At 40.5% G+C, this 19,921-nt stretch overlaps 1 protein-coding gene and 2 non-coding genes across 3 annotated transcripts in view; all 3 read right to left on the bottom strand.

Moving 5' to 3' along the window:
* Positions 1–19,921, bottom strand: part of LOC126188914 (KICSTOR complex protein kaptin-like) — a 124,057-nt gene that overhangs the window by 54,347 nt on the left and 49,789 nt on the right. Inside the window, exon 3 of the mRNA XM_049930623.1 lies at positions 19,660–19,839. Coding sequence (XP_049786580.1) covers positions 19,660–19,839 — 180 coding nt within the window. The remainder of the gene's footprint in view (positions 1–19,659; positions 19,840–19,921) is intronic.
* Trnal-caa (transfer RNA leucine (anticodon CAA)) lies at positions 7,845–7,919 on the bottom strand. The gene has a single exon. It is a non-coding gene; the product is annotated as a tRNA-Leu (tRNA).
* On the bottom strand, positions 8,748–8,822 carry Trnal-caa (transfer RNA leucine (anticodon CAA)). The gene has a single exon. It is a non-coding gene; the product is annotated as a tRNA-Leu (tRNA).

The following is a 19,921-nucleotide window of genomic DNA, read 5'->3' as shown; positions in this document are numbered from 1 at the left end:
CCAATGCAAAAGATGAGCATTAGAGTAGCAGTAACGGGAAAAGCAGTGGAAGTCAAGAGACAAGCAAGGACTGATTTTGTGTGCCAATCACAAACAATGTGGGTGAATTTCTGGATTACGATCCTGAGGTTGGATTTTATAAATCATTATAAAATGATGATAAATGTTGATATGAAACTGGCTGTGCCACAACCTCAGAGAAAGGCATTCAAATTGTATTTCGATACTTGTGTAGAAAAGAGTGTCATAGAAAACAACTGTTTGTTTATTTATTTATTTTGGCTTTTAGTTTCATGAAAATAACTATTCAGTGGGTTTTGTTGATGTGTCACAAACAGAACATGTCCGAGGCAACACAAATAATGGGAAATCAGACTTGAACAGAGTAGGAGATGATGAATCAGAACAGCTTGAGATATTTTGGTATCACAATGTAAAGTGTTTTCAGACATGCCTGGACCACACCAAAAGTTCTTTATGCAACATTGCTCAATTCCCTTGAAGTATAAGGAGCACAGTGAAGAAGAAATTTGGGTTATTGTTGAAACTTCCAGATCCTACAACAATCTGTTAGTATGTGTACCACAGAAAGCTGGGTCAATACACTTGGTACTTGACTCGTATAATATTAATACGATTATAGAGCCAGAAACAGATCATCCATAAACTTTCGAAGAACTGTTACTTTTTCATGATATGAAGACACTCACCTCAGTAGATTTGTGCACAAGTTAATGGCAAGTGGAGATGAAACCAGAGTGCCACCAATACACCACATTTCTATGTTTTGAGTGTTGCTACCAGTTTAAAAATCTACCTTTTGGACTGAAAGTGTCATCAACTGCCTTCGTTAAGAGATTTAAGCACAGTGATTCCTGCAGAACTATGTAAGAAGGTAACCACGTATGTGGATGTAAAGAGCATGGCAAAGAGCACAATAAGATCCTAAACTGTTTGCTGCAAGCGTTCAAAGATCGTGGGGTAACTGTGAACCTTGTAAAATCAGAACCTGGGCGTAAAGCGAGCAAATGCATTGGGGAAGTGCTTTCACCAGAAGGGATTCATCCAGATCTGGAGAAGCTCAAAGGCACAAGAAATTATGCAGTACCAAAAAACTAAGTGACTGGTTTGTGCCTTTTTAAGACTCGTACATTATTACCAAAAAATTCATCAAGGTGACTGTATCTACCCTGTGGCTCTGTCATCTAATGAGAAAGAACACAGATTGGGACTGGAACTAAGACGCATAGTGTGAATTTGTAGCATTGAAGGAAGCTCAATCAATGCCCCCATACTGGGACATCCAGATTTTGAGAGAGAGAGAGTTCTCTATTGCCCCGGATACCTTCTGTACTTGGATTGGCGTTCATCTGTTCCTAAACATACTGTGTAATAGTGACTCGGTGACCTCATTCACGAATCAAATCTTGTCCAAGTCTGAACAAAGCTACTCCATTACAGTAGTCTAAGCCCTCACAATTGTGTAGGGATTTACGAGGTTTTTTTCTTCTTGTTTGGTAGGGGACACAAAGGTGTACTGTGACCATAAACTGCTGCAGTGTTTGACGACTTCCAAACTGACACATGACCACTTGGTGCACTGGTCACTGTATCTCTAAGAGCTTCAATTAACAATTGTGTACGTACCAGGGAAAGGCTATGTACATTCTGGTGCAAAGGAATGCTCTGGCAGGTTAAGAGAACCTATTTTTTCGACAACGTGGAGAGAAGAATCTGGAAAGTTATGGCAAACTGCAAGTCCTGTCAACATGCAAAATTAGTCACTGTAATGCACAGAAGACCGGTATTTCTGATTATTCTGGTGAAGCTGTCAGAACTTGCTGCTACTGGGCTGTTCAGCCCATCCTGAGGGCAAGACAAAGTTATTAGTTTGTGTTAGTTATTGTTGAACTGACTACAAAATATGTAACCTTTGCACCTTTCAGACTGCTAGTGCAAAGACGGTGTGTAAGGGGTTTGCAGAGAGCTTTCTGAGAGATTTCCAAGACGATATCCCAGACACGCATCTCAGTTTTGAAGAACAAGTGGTCAGCTGATAAGAATAGGGAAGAGGTTCCTTTCCCATCCACAGAGACAAACAGACATGCTGTAATAGTACAGATGGCAATGTAACAAATATGAAGAGCTGCTGAGAGATGTAAAGCTAATCAGAAGGGAGCACTTCATCATATACATTTGACAGTAGGGAATAGGGTTTTGATTAAAGCTAATTTTAAATTCTTCACAAAATTAACATTTATTATTTTACTAAGCAATGAATATTAAAAGAAATCAGCAAAAAGTAAAGACTCAGTTGTATGAAGGTGGTTTCACTTTGCAACATAATTTTAAAATTTTTCATACAGTTAACATTTATTACCACAGAAACCAAGGAATATAAAGAGAAATATACAAAAAATAAACAATCAAATGGGATTAAATAACAAAGAAAATTGTGAAATTTTAGCAAAATTTTTTGAAAAGCTGTTAAACTGTCCAGTTCCAACAGATAAATTAGAATTTCCAGTGACACCTCAAAATCTAGAGGAATATTTCCCACCAACAGAGTTAAAAACTCATGAAGCCATCAAAACACTCAAAACAATAAAGCAAGTGGTGAAGACTCCATTACAGCAGAATTATTGAAGTGGGCAGAACCAAAAATCATAAAGGATCTACAACTGCTTCTTGAGAACATTTGGAAAACTGAAAAGATTCCAAAAAACAGCATTAATCCACCCACTACATTAAAAGGGAGACAAACAAAATGTCAAAAATTACAGAGGAATGTCACTTCTGTCAGTGGCATACAAAATATCATCGAAAATTCTCCTGAACAGAGTGGTAGATACTTTAAATAAACAACTGGGAGAATATAAGGGTGGCTTTCAAAAGGGAAGATCCTGCGCAGAATGAATTTTTAACTTAAAGTCAATAATTCACCATAGAATGTTAACTAGCAAACCACTAATAGTGTCATTTATTGATTTCAAGAAAGCATTTGATTGTATAGACACAGAAACAATGGATAAGGTGATTAGAGAATTTGGTGTTAAATCAAAATTAGCAAATATAATTTGTGAAACACTAACAGATACAATATCTACAGTCAAATTTATGGGAGAAGAATCTCAGCCATTTGAAATAAAAAATGGTGTTAGATTAGGTGATGGTTTATCACCTTTACTGTTTAATTGTGTTCTAGAAAAAATTGTAAGCATCTGGAATTCGGAGCTAAAAAATCACAATATTGAACCAATAACTCTGGGAAGGAAAACAAATGGAATCAAGTTAAGCTGCTTGGCTTCTGCGGATGATTTTGCAATACTTTCAGAAAACCTGACACAAGCAGTAATTCAGATAAACCTTCTGGAAAAAATAGCAAACAGAACTGGTTTCAAAATTTCAGCTGAAGAAACAAAATTCATGACAAATATAAAAAATGCACCAAAATGCATAGAAACACAAATAGGTAAAATAGAACACATAAATCAATTTAAATATCTTGGAGAGATTATAGAACAGAGTGGACTAGAAAAATCTGCAATAGATGTAAGAATTAACAAAATGGAAAGAGCATATGGTTCGACCAAAAATATTTACAACAAGAAGTGCATATCTAGCAAAGCAAAACTAAAACACTACACCACAGTGGTACAACCAGAATGTTTATATGGATGTGAATGGGTAACGATGAACTATAAGATGGGCAGACTAGAGGTACTGGAAAGAAGGATTATTAGAAAAATAATGGGTGCAAAAAAAACTGCAGATGGTTGGAAAATAAGAAGTAATGAGGGGATCTACAAAAATATAGAGAAAATATCTGAAGTAATGGCCGAACGAAGATTAACCTTTTCCGGACACCTCTACTGGATGGATGGAAATAGACTAGCAAAACAAATACTCCTATATTTCTGGAAGAAGAAATCGACAATAGCATGGATTTCAGAAGTAAGGAAAGATACAGAAAGAAACAACATCAAAGAATCAGAAATAGTAGAAAGAAACTGTTTTAAAAATAAAATACTAAATTTGGAAGGCTTTCAAAGCAGAAGAAATAAAAAAATCAGGAACAACATGGACAGAAGAAAGGAAGAAACTTCATGGGGAGAATATGAGGGAATACTGGAAAAATAGGAAACAACAACAAAGGAAGAAGAGGAACTGAAGTTGTTAATTTGATCCTAGCTGGTCAGTACGACTGTAAAAAATCAAATGTTTTAAGGAGATAGTTTCACTTTGAACCCACTAGAACATAGTTTTCAACCACCCATCATTTCACGTCATATATTTGAAAGCACATTCATATTTTTCCTAAACACGATCCCACGTCTCGAAAACAAGTTATATTCCTAAATAATAAGTGAAAATGGGCCTAAAATTTAATAAATTTGGTACTATATACTGTCACAGAAGTTTCATTTCAAAACACTATAAAAGAAAGGGAAGTTACAATCTCCTCCAATCCTGTAGCACAGTCTCCGTGTCGATTGCTGCTTTGAACATTATAAGTGACGACTACAATGTAGTACATTCATAGAAATGCCTCAGTGCATCGCTAGGTGACAGTTTTCAACAGCGTTAGTGGTTTCATGCTACAAGCACTGGTACTTCAAGGAAAAAATTAATGAAACTGTGGTTTTAGGCAGAACCTCTCGGTACTCATAGGCTTAATATACAGGGTGTCCCAGCTATCTTGTCCACCCAAAATATCTCTGGAACAATAACAGCTATTGGAAAACGACTTTCACCGGTATCAATGTAGGGCTGGGGCCCATGAATGCACATATTTGGAAACATTCTAAAACAAAAGCATATGTGTTTTTTAACACAAACTTACGTTTTTTTAAATGGACCTCCTATATTTTTTCTTCAGCAATCCATAGCATGACAAAGCACATACACAATGGCGTTGATTGCATCGCAATATTCCCATTACATCCCGAGATATTGAGATGCAAAGTTGACACTTGAAATACCCAACATGCACTGCTAGCGCACGTCCTGAGGCTCAGGCGTGAACCCCATGCTGCCCGTAATCATGATGTGATTGACATGCGTAATCACACTTCCATACTTATCAAGAGGTCCAAAACGAATAATACGGTCTGCTGCCATTCTGCTTTAACGTCGTACATTCCAGCAGGTATTTATCCCATAAGCTAGGGGTGATGCGGTTCTGTAACATATCTGTGTACCGCAACGTTAGTCACAAAGTTAACTTCGCTTATCGTTAATCCGTTACTAAAAAGGTAATGCCGTTCAACGTTAAAACTTTACTTTACTGTAGATCTAGCGCAAGTGACAGTTAATCATTCACTCGTAATAGTAAAATTCATGTTGATGGTTTTAATAAAACGAGCAAGTAGACTAAAAGTTTTACCATTGTTTAAGTAAAAATGTTTTGATTTGGGAAGTTCAGGTAGGACATAGAAGATGAATATAAACATGTTTAACCAATTACTTTTATTATCACATAATTATCAATGTTACTTTCATCAAATGCATTCAATTACAAATTGTTGCAAACAAATGTTTCTTAACATCACTGGGTAAAATGGCCCTTTGTAGAAACTTCCACTGTGATACCAGCACTACATACTAAACAAAGCGTTCACATCTCATGCTCAAAGTGATGCCCATTGGCTTGCATACATAGGGTCACTCTGCGGATGAAGGATGCCCAACTTCGTGCTACTGTTTCCTCTTTGATGGCTGTACAAGCATCAATAATGTGTTGCTTCATGTCCTCTGGTGTTGTTGGTTCATGTTGGTAAACAGCATCCTTCACTGCTCCCCAAAGAAAATAATCCAGTGGTGTAAGGTCTGGAGATCGGGCAGGCCACCTAACTGGGCCACCTTGTCCAATCCACCTACCAGGGAACTTAAGGTTCATGTGCAGGGCATCCGTCATGCTGATACCACATGACCATTCTCCGGTTCAGAGGTACAGTGTCCAAGAGAACAGGAAGATTGTGTCGTATAAATCTGGAGTATTGTCTGCCATTTTGGATGCCATTTATAAAGAAAGGTCCGATAATGGTATCTCCAATAATCCCACACCAAACATTAACTTTCCACGGACGTTGATGCTCTACCTGATGGAGCCATTTTGGATTGTCTGCGGACCAATAATGCACATTCCTCATATTGACAATTCCTTTGTTGGAGAATGCCGCCTCGTCGGTAATGAGAACATCTGCAAATAAATTTGGATTAGTCAGAAGTTTTTGCTGAGCCCACCGAGAAAATGTTACCCTATTGCGGAAGTCATTTCCATAAAGATCCTGGTGTAAATGAACATGGTAAGGATGAAATTTATGACGTTTAAGAATACGCTGTGCACTTGATTTCGACACATCAACTTCACATTCAATTTGACGTGTGCTGATTTGAGGATTCATAGCTATGGTAGCGAGCACAGCAACTTCAGCACGTTCATTTGTGCGTGTTCTAGGATGATGTCGAGGTCTTGGATTTAAGCTTCCCGTTTCACGTAGACGAGATGTGAGACGACCAAACATCCGGCGCGAAGGCGATGGCTTGTCAGGGAATCGTCTTCTGTAGAGTTGTTCTGCCTGAACAGCATTTCGTCCACATACAACAGGGTACAGTACAGGTATGTAGAGTAGGGTAGAAAACAGACATATTAACTTAATAATCATAATGTTCGCTAACAGTACTATCAACAAACAAGCAATCTCATATCGTATTTCCCGGCAACGTACATTCTCCATAGATCAGCAGCATTTCTACCATATCTTCATGTGTGTACATTATACTGTACAGTATAAGTTCCACAACACAATGTTTATTCACAATGTGTACTACCTCCATGCCGTCACTAAATTACTCTGATGCACGACTACACTGGCAAGCGGTGTACTGCACGCCAAAGCAACAACAAATGGGATGCTCGGAGGGTGGTGGAGTACAGGAGTTTGCATGGGTCACAAATCATAAACAAGGCGAAGTGGTAACTGTGGCAGTAGTGGGAACTACATTGGACACTTGACAAGGTAGAGCCAGGCCCTGCGCGACAGGCACAATGGGTCATATAACGCATTAGATAAACCTTATTTTGGGTGTGCAGGACAAATAAGACAACCTGACGGGTGTACACCGATCAGTACTGGTTCATATTGTGTACGTAGATATGTAAAACGTGCAAGAGGGAAACCATTATGTGCTCATGAGAGTTGATGGCAGCAGACGGTATTATTCGTTTCGGACCTCTTGATAAGTATGGAGGTGTGATTACACATGTCAATCACATTGCGATTACGGGCAGCATGGGGTTCACGCCTGAGCCTCAGGATGTGCACTAGCAGCGCATGTCGGATGTTTGAAGCGTCAACTTCGCGTATCAATATCTCGGGATGTAATGGGAATATTGCGATGCAATCAACGCCATTGTGTATGTGCTTTGTCATGCTATGGATTGCTGAAGAAAAAATATAGGAGGTCCATTTAAAAAAAAACGTAAGTTTGTGTTAAAAAACACATATGCTTTTGAAACTTCCTGGCAGATTAAAACTGTGTGCCCGACCGAGACTCGAACTCGGGACCTTTGCCTTTCGCGGGCAAGTGCTCTACCAACTGAGCTACCGAAGCACGACTCACGCCCGGTACTCACAGCTTTACTTCTGCCAGTACCTCGTCTCCTACCTTCCAAACTTTACAGAAGCTCTCCTGCGAACCTTGCAGAACTAGCACTCCTGAAAGAAAGGATATTGCGGAGACATGGCTTAGCCACAGCCTGGGGGATGTTTCCAGAATGAGATTTTCACTCTGCAGCGGAGTGTGCGTTGATATGAAACTTCCTGGCAGATTAAAACTGTGTGCCCGACCGAGACTCGAACTCGGGACCTTTGCCTTTTGCGGGCAAGTGCTCTACCAACTGAGCTACCGAAGCACGACTCACGCCCGGTATTCACAGCTTTACTTCTGCCAGTACCTCGTCTCCTACCTTCCAAACTTTACAGAAGCTCTCCTGCGAACCTTGCAGAACTAGCACTCCTGAAAGAAAGGATATTGCGGAGACATGGCTTAGCCACAGCCTGGGGGATGTTTCCAGAATGAGATTTTCACTCTGCAGCGGAGTGTGCGCTGATATGAAACTTCCTGGCAGATTAAAACTGTGTGCCCGACCGAGACTCGAACTCGGGACCTTTGCCTTTCGCGGGCAAGTGCTCTACCAACTGAGCTACCGAAGCACGACTCACGCCCGGTACTCACAGCTTTACTTCTGCCAGTACCTCGTCTCCTACCTTCCAAACTTTACAGAAGCTCTCCTGCGAACCTTGCAGAACTAGCACTCCTGAAAGAAAGGATATTGCGGAGACATGGCTTAGCCACAGCCTGGGGGATGTTTCCAGAATGAGATTTTCACTCTGCAGCGGAGTGTGCGCTGATATGAAACTTCCTGGCAGATTAAAACTGTGTGCCCGACCGAGACTCGAACTCGGGACCTTTGCCTTTCGCGGGCAAGTGCTCTACCAACTGAGCTACCGAAGCACGACTCACGCCCGGTACTCACAGCTTTACTTCTGCCAGTACCTCGTCTCCTACCTTCCAAACTTTACAGAAGCTCTCCTGCGAACCTTGCAGAACTAGCACTCCTGAAAGAAAGGATATTGCGGAGACATGGCTTAGCCACAGCCTGGGGGATGTTTCCAGAATGAGATTTTCACTCTGCAGCGGAGTGTGCGTTGATATGAAACTTCCTGGCAGATTAAAACTGTGTGCCCGACCGAGACTCGAACTCGGGACCTTTGCCTTTTGCGGGCAAGTGCTCTACCAACTGAGCTACCGAAGCACGACTCACGCCCGGTATTCACAGCTTTACTTCTGCCAGTACCTCGTCTCCTACCTTCCAAACTTTACAGAAGCTCTCCTGCGAACCTTGCAGAACTAGCACTCCTGAAAGAAAGGATATTGCGGAGACATGGCTTAGCCACAGCCTGGGGGATGTTTCCAGAATGAGATTTTCACTCTGCAGCGGAGTGTGCGCTGATATGAAACTTCCTGGCAGATTAAAACTGTGTGCCCGACCGAGACTCGAACTCGGGACCTTTGCCTTTCGCGGGCAAGTGCTCTACCAACTGAGCTACCGAAGCACGACTCACGCCCGGTACTCACAGCTTTACTTCTGCCAGTACCTCGTCTCCTACCTTCCAAACTTTACAGAAGCTCTCCTGCGAACCTTGCAGAACTAGCACTCCTGAAAGAAAGGATATTGCGGAGACATGGCTTAGCCACAGCCTGGGGGATGTTTCCAGAATGAGATTTTCACTCTGCAGCGGAGTGTGCGCTGATATGAAACTTCCTGGCAGATTAAAACTGTGTGCCCGACCGAGACTCGAACTCGGGACCTTTGCCTTTCGCGGGCAAGTGCTCTACCAACTGAGCTACCGAAGCACGACTCACGCCCGGTACTCACAGCTTTACTTCTGCCAGTACCTCGTCTCCTACCTTCCAAACTTTACAGAAGCTCTCCTGCGAACCTTGCAGAACTAGCACTCCTGAAAGAAAGGATATTGCGGAGACATGGCTTAGCCACAGCCTGGGGGATGTTTCCAGAATGAGATTTTCACTCTGCAGCGGAGTGTGCGCTGATATGAAACTTCCTGGCAGATTAAAACTGTGTGCCCGACCGAGACTCGAACTCGGGACCTTTGCCTTTCGCGGGCAAGTGCTCTACCAACTGAGCTACCGAAGCACGACTCACGCCCGGTACTCACAGCTTTACTTACTGGCAGAAGTAAAGCTGTGAGTACCGGGCATGAGTCGTGCTTCGGTAGCTCAGTTGGTAGAGCACTTGCCCGCGAAAGGCAAAGGTCCCGAGTTCGAGTCTCGGTCGGGCACACAGTTTTAATCTGCCAGGAAGTTTCATATCAGCGCACACTCCGCTGCAGAGTGAAAATCTCATTCTGGAAACATCCCCCAGGCTGTGGCTAAGCCATGTCTCCGCAATATCCTTTCTTTCAGGAGTGCTAGTTCTGCAAGGTTCGCAGGAGAGCTTCTGTAAAGTTTGGAAGGTAGGAGACGAGGTACTGGCAGAAGTAAAGCTGTGAGTACCGGGCGTGAGTCGTGCTTCGGTAGCTCAGTTGGTAGAGCACTTGCCCGCGAAAGGCAAAGGTCCCGAGTTCGAGTCTCGGTCGGGCACACAGTTTTAATCTGCCAGGAAGTTTCATATCAGCGCACACTCCGCTGCAGAGTGAAAATCTCATTCTGGAAACATATGCTTTTGTTTTAGAATGTTTCCAAATATGTACATTCATGGGCCCCAGCCCTACATTGATACCGGTGAAAGTCGTTTTCCAATAACTGTTATTGTTCCAGAGATATTTTGGGTGGACAAGATAGCTGGGACACCCTGTATATAGTGGGCAATTTCTGATCTGCTGAGAGTGGCTGATGAGGAGGCACTTGGCATATCAGATCTCAGGGTATACATCATGTATCAAACATCAAGAAATTTTGGGAAAAGCCTGATGAGACAGAATCTGATAGGTATATCATCTACAAGCAATTGATGCCTTGACCACTGTCGTATAATGAGATGCTGGAAAGTTATGCTGAATACTAGTTTGTCTTGATGTCTGAGACATGTTGTGAATAATGGAATGTTCTTATCGTGTTTTTTTTTCTTCATTTGAGTTGTGAAGAAGAAGATTTTGCCGAAGTAAAAAGAACAATACCTGAAGTGAGATTATGATTTACAGATGTGAAGAAGGGGTTTTATTGATTTTAAGTGCCAGCAGAACAAGGAACAATGTGGTGATTATTTAGATGAGTTCCCATAAATGTATGGAGAGGTGAGCAGAGTAGGTACATGGAGCAATGAATTTCCTGCCAGTGCAGAGGTGGATCAGAGGATAAGAAGACTGAAAATTTGTAACTAATAATTGTATTTTCTCTATAGCACTTTAGTTAGAGTGTCCATTTTTGATGGGACCCTGGGAAGAGCACAGTGACTGCAGCACCCAAAGATAAGTGGCTAAGTAGGAATCAAGAAATGGAATTAACCGATGGAGCAATGAGGAGAGACTTGAGGGATATTAGCTGACCCACATCTATTGAGAAAGTATCAAAAAGGGAAAAGAACATACATCAAGGAAAGAAAGGTACATTGACAACCTACAGCCAGGTGCATGTTACTATGCTTATGTTAGTTGCAGACTTTTTATTATGCAGTTTATTATTTTATATGCAGTTTGTTCTGAGTGTTCATAGATCCGAGGGTAAAAGATGTGTCAAGTAATGACATACCAAGAGCACAAGAGTCACAGCAACTGAAGCGAAGTTATCCCTTACACTTTTTCTGTGCCACTTTTAGTGTTGTTCAGTAGTAACAGCTTCATGGACAGACCCAAACTTCCAAATGATATCATCCATGTTTTTACAGCTGGACTTCTACATTCATTACGTATACTCCTGTACAGGGGAGACATTTTAACTGAAAGTTGTTTGCCTGGTATCAGTGGATAAATACGAAGTTGCAGTGCATATATATCCGAAGAACCATGTGCTGTAGTGACTACAGCTGTTAGGAAAAACAGGAAATGTATTTGCAGTTACAAATATGGATAACCTTCAGCTGTATAATGGAATGATGACACTGAAAATTTGTGCTGGACGGGGACTCAAACCCAGATTTCCCACTGTACGGGAATACACATAATGAATGAACAAGTGCAGGCAGTAGATACATGGACAATGCCGTCTGGAAGTTTGGGTCTGGACATGAAGCATGCTCATATAACGAAAGTGGTTAAGGCGACCACTCGCGACAAGTGATAAATTCAAATTCAAGTCTGGCTCCACCACAAATTTTCATTGTCATCATTCCATTACAGAGCTAACAGCTGTCCATATTTGCAACTGTGAATGCATTTCATGTGTTTCATAACAGCTAGTCGCTGCAGGGCCCATTCCTTCAGACATGCACAAACTGCAACACTTAATTTATCTGTCAATACAAGGCAAGAAACTTTGAATTAAACTGTCTCCCTTGTACAAAAATATACACAAAGAATGTATGAGTGCAGATTGTACGCACATGGATGGTGACATATGGAAGTTTAAGTCTTGCAATGAAGCGTGCTTGATTAGCCACAGCAGTTTAGATGACTGCTCTTGACAAGTGGAAAATCCGAGTTTAAGTGCTGGTCTGGCACAAATTTTCAGTGTCTTTGTTCAATTATACAACTGAAGGTTGTCCACATTTACAACTGAAAATACATTTCATGGATGAGAATTAAAAATGCTGTTTGGCACATGAAGTCATCCCAATGTATACCAGGCCAAAGACGTTCAGTGCATCCAGGATGGTCATTAGGATCAGACAGCAAGCTTATTTGATTTGAAGCATTTTTTAACAATCACTATTTTGTATGTTATCACATGTTTCCCACAGATATAAATTTTTTGTAGATCCTTTGGAAATGGTGCAATGCCGAAACATGTAAGGTGTAATAAAGTCAATAAAATATTGTGGTCGAGACAAAAATTGTTATTATAGTGACAATCTTATTGGTGAAAATAGAGGGTGGTCCACAATAAATTGCAAGACTGAGACTTTTTTTGATCAGTAATTAATGAAACAACATCAAGAAAAGACAGTGAGGTGTGGTTGATAAAAGAATGCTTTCAGTCTCATGTGGCCTGGGAGTGACTTTCTATGAGGCTAATGAGACATACTGCGTGAAACTCATTTTTTCATGTTGTTTTCCATTCTCTGCATGATCGTGTTCCCAGTTTCCATGATTAGATAAAACCAGATGAGCCTGGTCAATAACCCTCTCTACCACAATTCTGTTATACACCTATAAAATATATTGTGATGTTAAGAGACTACAACATAAAGTGTGTTATGTCTCAGAATGGCTGTAGAAATTGTAACATTTTTATTTTCAGATGAAACTTTTATCATTTGTGTGATTATCGGTTTTCATGTGATTTTTTTCTGTAATTTCATACTAACGAGTGCTATTTTTATGTGCACACACGTTTAATGGTAATTTTATGTTAATTTTCGTAAATAGAGTTTTGTCACACCATTCATTCTTAGAGGAGCATGTTCATTGTGTCAACAAGTTTCTGTACAGTGACACAAGACAACGTTTATAGACACAAACACATTGATTGTTAGTCTGCTTTTGAACACAACCATAACATAATTAGTATCATGTTGAACTTTACAGGATGGTCAGATTCAGTCTGAAAAGATTATAAGGATGATGCAACATAGGTTGTGCTGAGAAATAATTGCTAGGAAAAAAACTGCTATGTTGTGCTATTCCCAGTTTAGTTAGCATGGAAGTTAGCCAATCATGACATTGCGTACCTAAATTCAAGCAACCTGTCACACGCGGTAATGTCAAAAGTATTCTTCGTTTGGTTTCCTCAAACTGAACAAGAGAGTGATACAAAAATTGGACATTAGATGGCAGCAAGGATCTCTTCTTTAGTTTAGGAAACCAAACAAGAACACTTTTGCAAACACCATCTCTGGTAGGCTGCTGTGATTTGCACGCACTAAGTCCTGATAGGCTAATTTCAATGCTAATTAAATCAGAAATGGTGCAATGTATTGAATTTTTTCTTAACAATTATTTCTCAGCACCACATACCCTTGCAAGCTTTTCAGACTGTTTCTGACCATCCTGTATATTAGTGTAAAATATGTCAAATCTTTTGTACCTATGAAAATGCACTTTAACAATAAGCTGTCTTATTTAACCTATATGTCATCTACTGGTTGTGTTTATAAACCTTCAACACAGGATGACAGTTGTTTGAGTTTTTTCACTGTGAAGCTCGTTGTATCAACTTAAAAGAAAAATGGAATAAGTTTTTAACTGATCTGTTTTACCTTGCATCCAGTGATGATATGTGATTGAAACCATTAGATGGTGTATAGGTTAAATAAAACAGCTGGTGGATAAAATGCATTTTCTAAAATACTTAACAGTTGTTGGTTCTCCTATGATGAAAACATTATCTTTTGTAATGATTGATTTTTGTTTATTTGTCTTCTATGTTACAATGAGACTTCAGCATGATTTACCATGCCTATTAATATGTCTTTCACAGTGACAACGCTAGTGTATGTAGACATGCAGCTCTGATGCAACATCTAGTTTCTACCCTCTTGTACCCAGTTTAAATATTAGCTTTTGATCTTACATAGGAAATTATATTTTGTTAATAGTAGGACCCATGACTCTCGGTTTTGAACTGGGATATCTAGTATATTCCTTTTTGTGAGAATGATGATTGAATTGTTTTGTAAAATTATGAAATTAGTAATGTAATTAACTGTTTGTAGATTACGAATGGCCCAAGTGAGGGCAAGAAAAAATTTTCTTTGGCTAATATTTCCTGTATACATTTTATAATCATTCTGGTTCTAACAATTTTTTGTGTTTGATAGTATTTGTACAGTTAAAGTAATAATTAAAAGTTTTGTGGTGGACCACCTGGGTTGAGGTTCTGACTTGGGTCCTCATCAGTGGATCAGGGTGGCTACACTCTGATATCCTATGATAATAACAGATCCGGCACAGGTTTTCTTCTTGGCGTTGGAGTAATGAATGGCATCTGCCTTAGCCACCTTTCATGAACCTGTCATTTATAATGATTAACATGGCTTCACCTAAGAAACTTCCTGGCAGATTAAAACTGTGTGCCGGACCGAGACTCAAACTCGGGACCTTTGCCTTTAGCGGGCAAGTGCTCTACCAACTGAGCTACCCAAGCCGACTCACGCCCCGTCCTCACAGCTTTACTTCTGCCAATACCTCATCTCCTACCTTCCAAACTTTACAGAAGCACTCCTGCGAACAGTTTTAATCTGCCAGGAAGTTTCATATCAGCGCACACTCCGCTGCAGAGTGAAAATCTCATTCTGGATGGCTTCACCTAGTTCAGCAGATTGCTTTTATGCTGTCTGCATATGATATAGCCATGTCTGGGAGAACAGTTGTGTACGGAACCAACTTTACTGATTTTATTTCCTTTTGTTTCATATCAGCACCCTACGTTACCCTTCATCCATAACTTAATCATGGTTAACTCTGTAATGAATGAATGAATGTGTGGTTGACTGAAAGTGAATGTGTGATTGTAGAGTCAGAATAGCTTTCTTGGTTCTCATAGATGTGGGGGAAGGTTCACTGAATTTTAGCTCTCAAAGCTGGCATTTGGCGTGACCAGTGGCGGATACATATGGGGGGGCATGCGGTCGCGTTCCCCCCCCCCCTCCCCCCTTGGGGGCCCCCCACACTGTCACCCGCACCACCCCCGCCAGTCAGACCGCACACTATTCATTTGTTTCTTTCATCAGTCAACTCAACTGAATCGAGTTATCGAGTATTTGTACTTTCCTACGTAGCATTACCATTTAAAATTCAACATACTTTTGCCCTCACAACTACTGAAACATGACAATAATGATCTGGCACATAAATTGAATCAGTGCTCGACTTAACTACTGTTCTTCAAAGAAGAATCACTCTTTGTGATTAAAAAGAGACTTAATGGGAGAGATTCTTCAATACAAGCAAACGAGTATAAATGCCCTTAATAATTGTGATTCTGTTATGCACGCATTGTCTGTCTGTCCTAGAGCTGACTACCCTACTTTGCACATGCTGTACAAAATATTTGCTTGTCTACCTGCATCTGCTGCTACAGCAGAAAGAATTTTTCTCAACATTGCGGTGTACAAAGACATGGCTGAGGTCAACACTGAAGGAGAATTGACTTAATGGCTTAGCTCCATTGAACACTCACCCTGTAACATCTGTACTGAGTGGCAAGAGGTGCAATCTTAAGATGTTTTTTGGACAGATCAGCAGTACCAGGATTGGATGTAATGATTCAAGAAATCTGCTTTTGAACTAGGCTGGTGGGGTAGTCATGTTCATGGCAGCCTGAGGTAAGAATGGTGGTGTATTGCCGTAAAGAATATGCATCAAAACAAACACATTTGCCTTGAAAGCCAAGGCTGTACGGAAGGGAACAACTGATGTGGAAAGGATGGCGGCTATCAAAATGTAAGTTCTGATGTTTTAGTAGATTTATGTGAACAGAACTGTGTGTAGTTGGCCCTCAGTGAGGATGAGGCCAAGATCAGGGAAAGTGGTATGGGATTTGGAATAGGAGGTATGTACTAAGAGATCCAAAACTTTTAGCAGGTTAGCCTCACCATCAGTCCACGTGACACAGTTGTCATTAACACAAAATAAACCAATGCAGGGGTTGAAGGCATATGGATCCCAGAAAAGCCCCCTCCAGGCAACCCATAAAAAGGTTGGTATAGGAAGCAGCCACTGTGGCTCCCATTGTCATGCCAATGATCTTTGTGAGAATAAAGTTAATTAAAGTGAGCAGGAAGGATGACAAAGGTGGGCACCGGTTGAGATTATATTCAGCAACAGACAGACCATGTACATGGGGAATGTTGGTATAGAGGGAGGTGGCAGCAATGGTGACAAGGAAGGTGTGCAGCGGGAGTGGGATGTGCACAGATTTCAGATGATCTATGAAATGGTTGGTGTCTTTAATATAGGAGGGGAGTTCATGTACTATATGGGCAGGTGTTGCTGACCTAAGGCAGACATATGTTTGGTCGATGTAATTAACCCATCAGACTACTTGAAAAGTAGATTTCCCAGGCCATCACATCCAACCCTGGTACTGCTGATGCCTTAAAAAAAAAAAAAAAAAAAAAAAAAAAAAAAAAAAAAACACTTAGGAGTACACTTCTTTTCACACAGTACCATCCTGGTCTTGAATGTATTAATCAGCTGCTTCCTAAAATCATGCCCTGAAATGAAGTCCATTCTGAACATCAAGCATATCTTTACCCCCCCCCCCCAAATCGTGGCAATATCTTAACATCTTGCTCAGATCTTACATCCACTCTGCACCCATTTCCCTCCCCAATGGCTCCTAACTCTGTTATCATCTCTGCTGTAAGATTTGTCCCATCCACTCTCCCAACACTACCTATACCAGCCCTATAACTGGCAATACATATACATCAAAGGGAAAGCCATCTCTGAGATGACAAATGTTATCTACTGGCTGTTATGTAAACACTGTCTGGCAGTCTATATTGGTATGACTAGCTAATGAGTATAATGAATACAGACAGAGGGTTTACACTAGCAACACACAATATCCTGCTACAGAGTACGCTCTAAAACATGAAAGTCGTGACCTCAGTGCCTGTTCCACCACACGTGCCATAGGATTCTTTTCCCTGGCATCAGTTTCTCAAACTCCATAGGTGGGAACCAGTGTTACAACATGTCCTTGGTTCTTGTCACCCACTGTCCTAAATTTATGCTAATTTCTTCAGCCTCAGCATTTCTTTTCATGAACTATTTCTCTTCTTTGTCCCCTTTCAGATTTCTATATATTTTATTTTCTGACTTCCTTGCACCTGTCTACCATGTAAAATGTACTTAACTTTCCACTTTTATTAATTCCTGCACAATGTTTTATCAGTAATCTGTGACTTGTTTATTGCCCTATCTTTCATCTTTAAGCTCTCAGTTTTTCAAATCTCATCAAACTCAGTCACAACAATGCAGAAGGCCAAAAGGTATTTACATAACAATTGGGACATGAGCTGTGTCATTTCATGGGTGGTTCTCCCTTTGGTAGTATATGTTTTGCCAGTAAGTCTACCCTGACACAGAGTTCTGGGCGGCTTATCTGTAATTCTCCCCATTTCTGAAACCTTGCTAATCCTTTTCCTTTATCCGTCTTGCTTCCCCTTCAACCCTTCTGCCAGAAGAAGGAACCACTGTGTCTGACAGCTTACACATGTCTGTAACTTTTATATGTGTTCTCTCCTTTTGCTGTTTGGTGCCATCTATCCAATTATATTGCATTTTCAAAAACTGATTATTTTTGTTTGTATTTTAGTTGTTGCGGCCATCATACCTTCTTAAGTAACCCTCTTGTCAGTCTTTGCTGCCGAGTTATCTTCTCCAAACTGTCATCTGTTTACATCCTTATGCGCTAGCTCACTCTTTTATTTATCAGTATTATTAACCAATATCTCACTCCTGTATCTTTCCTAGTACTGGCACCAATTTCTGTTTGATTATATGTGGCCAATGTTATTTACAAATTTGGGTATAACATTTTGTTGTTCATCATATGAGGGTAGTCCCAAAAGTAAGGTCTCCTATTTTTTTATAAGTGCATAAACCTGTTTATTTCTAGAATGGTTTACATCAGTTTACAGCTTGAACATTTAGCTATTTTTTGACGTAATCACCATTTCTGTCAATGTATTTTTGTAGATGCTGTGGCAGTTTTTGTATGCCCATGTCACACTAGCTCGCCACCATGCTGTTCCTAAAGTTATGAACCTCTTCTTTCACCTCGTCGGAGCTGAATCGCTGGGACCACAATCAACGCTGACAGGTACTGTGAGACTCTGAAATTTCAAACGGGCAATTCAGAACTGGAGAAGAGGAATGTTGAGCAAGGGCGTACACATTCTCCATGACAACACTCATCCACACATCGCTCGGCAAACTGTTGCTCTCCTGCAACAGTTTCAGTGCAACATAATCACCCACCCACTCTATATCCTGACTTGGCACCCAGTGACTATCACCTGTTCCCTAGGTTAAAAGAACATTTGGCCGGAAAGTGATTCAGCTCCGACAACGAGGTTTGTAACTTTCTGAACAGCATGCCCTTCTACCAACAAGTTACTAGTTAGGATGAAAATTGCCTGAAAATTGCCCTATGCACCCCTGCACCAGCCCTGCAATTGGCGAAACATATAATAACAAAGTGAGAGTCACCTGTGAAATGACACACGTCATGACCCAGTTGTTATGTAAACCCTTTTTGGCCTTCTACATTGTTGTGACTACCACCAAGTTCTCATTTAGGATGAAAGTGCATAGACAGATGGTGTATACTGACAACATATAATATACTGTTGCAGAACATTTTCTACCACATGACACTCATGAGCTTGATGCCTGTTTCATCACATTTGCTATAGGATTCTTCCCCCAACACCAATTTCTCAGAACTCCACATATGGGAACTGGCATTACAATATATCCTTGGGTCTCGCCACCCACCTGGCCTAAATTTACAATGGTTTTTTCAGCCTCGGTATTTATCTTAGTAACTAGAAACATATAGACAAAATTTCAGTAATCGAGTAATAAAAAACATCTTCTACTGACTAAAATTTTGCCTTATGATTTTTTAGTGCTGGAAAGGGGTTTCTTACCTTATTTCGTTGCTTCTACAGCTCATCACTGTTCCACAGGTTAAAAGAACACACATATACATGCTGTATAATTCAATTTCATGTACTAAACTTGCAGAAATATTATTGAAAATGTATGCTTGTCTTGCGCATGAAATTAAGCTTTGCAGAGGTGAAACTTGAAGTGGCAAACATTTTCATCAATTGGAATGACTGCTACATACATACAAGAAGACTCGTGAAGTAACTCTACTGTGTGTTTGTGTGTGGGTGGGGGGTGGGGGGTGGGGGGGTGCCTGCTCTTGCCACTTGCACCTGTGCTTTTTTGTACTGTGTTTGGTTTAAACATCATATCCTAATTAAGCTACAATCTAACAAAAATATTTAAGTACCTCTTTAGTGTTCTCATCATTTTCATTTACCAGGATATACGAATGATACAGTTGATATGGTATAAAATCCAGCTCCAACATTAAACAGTTTTGAGCAACACTCTCTAGGTTGAATTCTGAGTTAGGCTCCCATTCAGAATAAATATTTAGATATGTTTCAGTATTGCTTTCACTGCTTGCCTATAATGCAGAAACAACAAACATATTACACAAAATGTAACAATTAACCATGAAACTATCCTATGACAAGGTGTTGATGGCT

The sequence above is a fragment of the Schistocerca cancellata genome, chromosome 5, assembly GCF_023864275.1.
Source record: "Schistocerca cancellata isolate TAMUIC-IGC-003103 chromosome 5, iqSchCanc2.1, whole genome shotgun sequence".
Lineage (NCBI taxonomy): Eukaryota > Metazoa > Arthropoda > Insecta > Orthoptera > Acrididae > Schistocerca > Schistocerca cancellata.
Note: the sequence above shows the minus strand (reverse complement) of the source record. Positions and strands in the feature narration are given on the sequence as shown.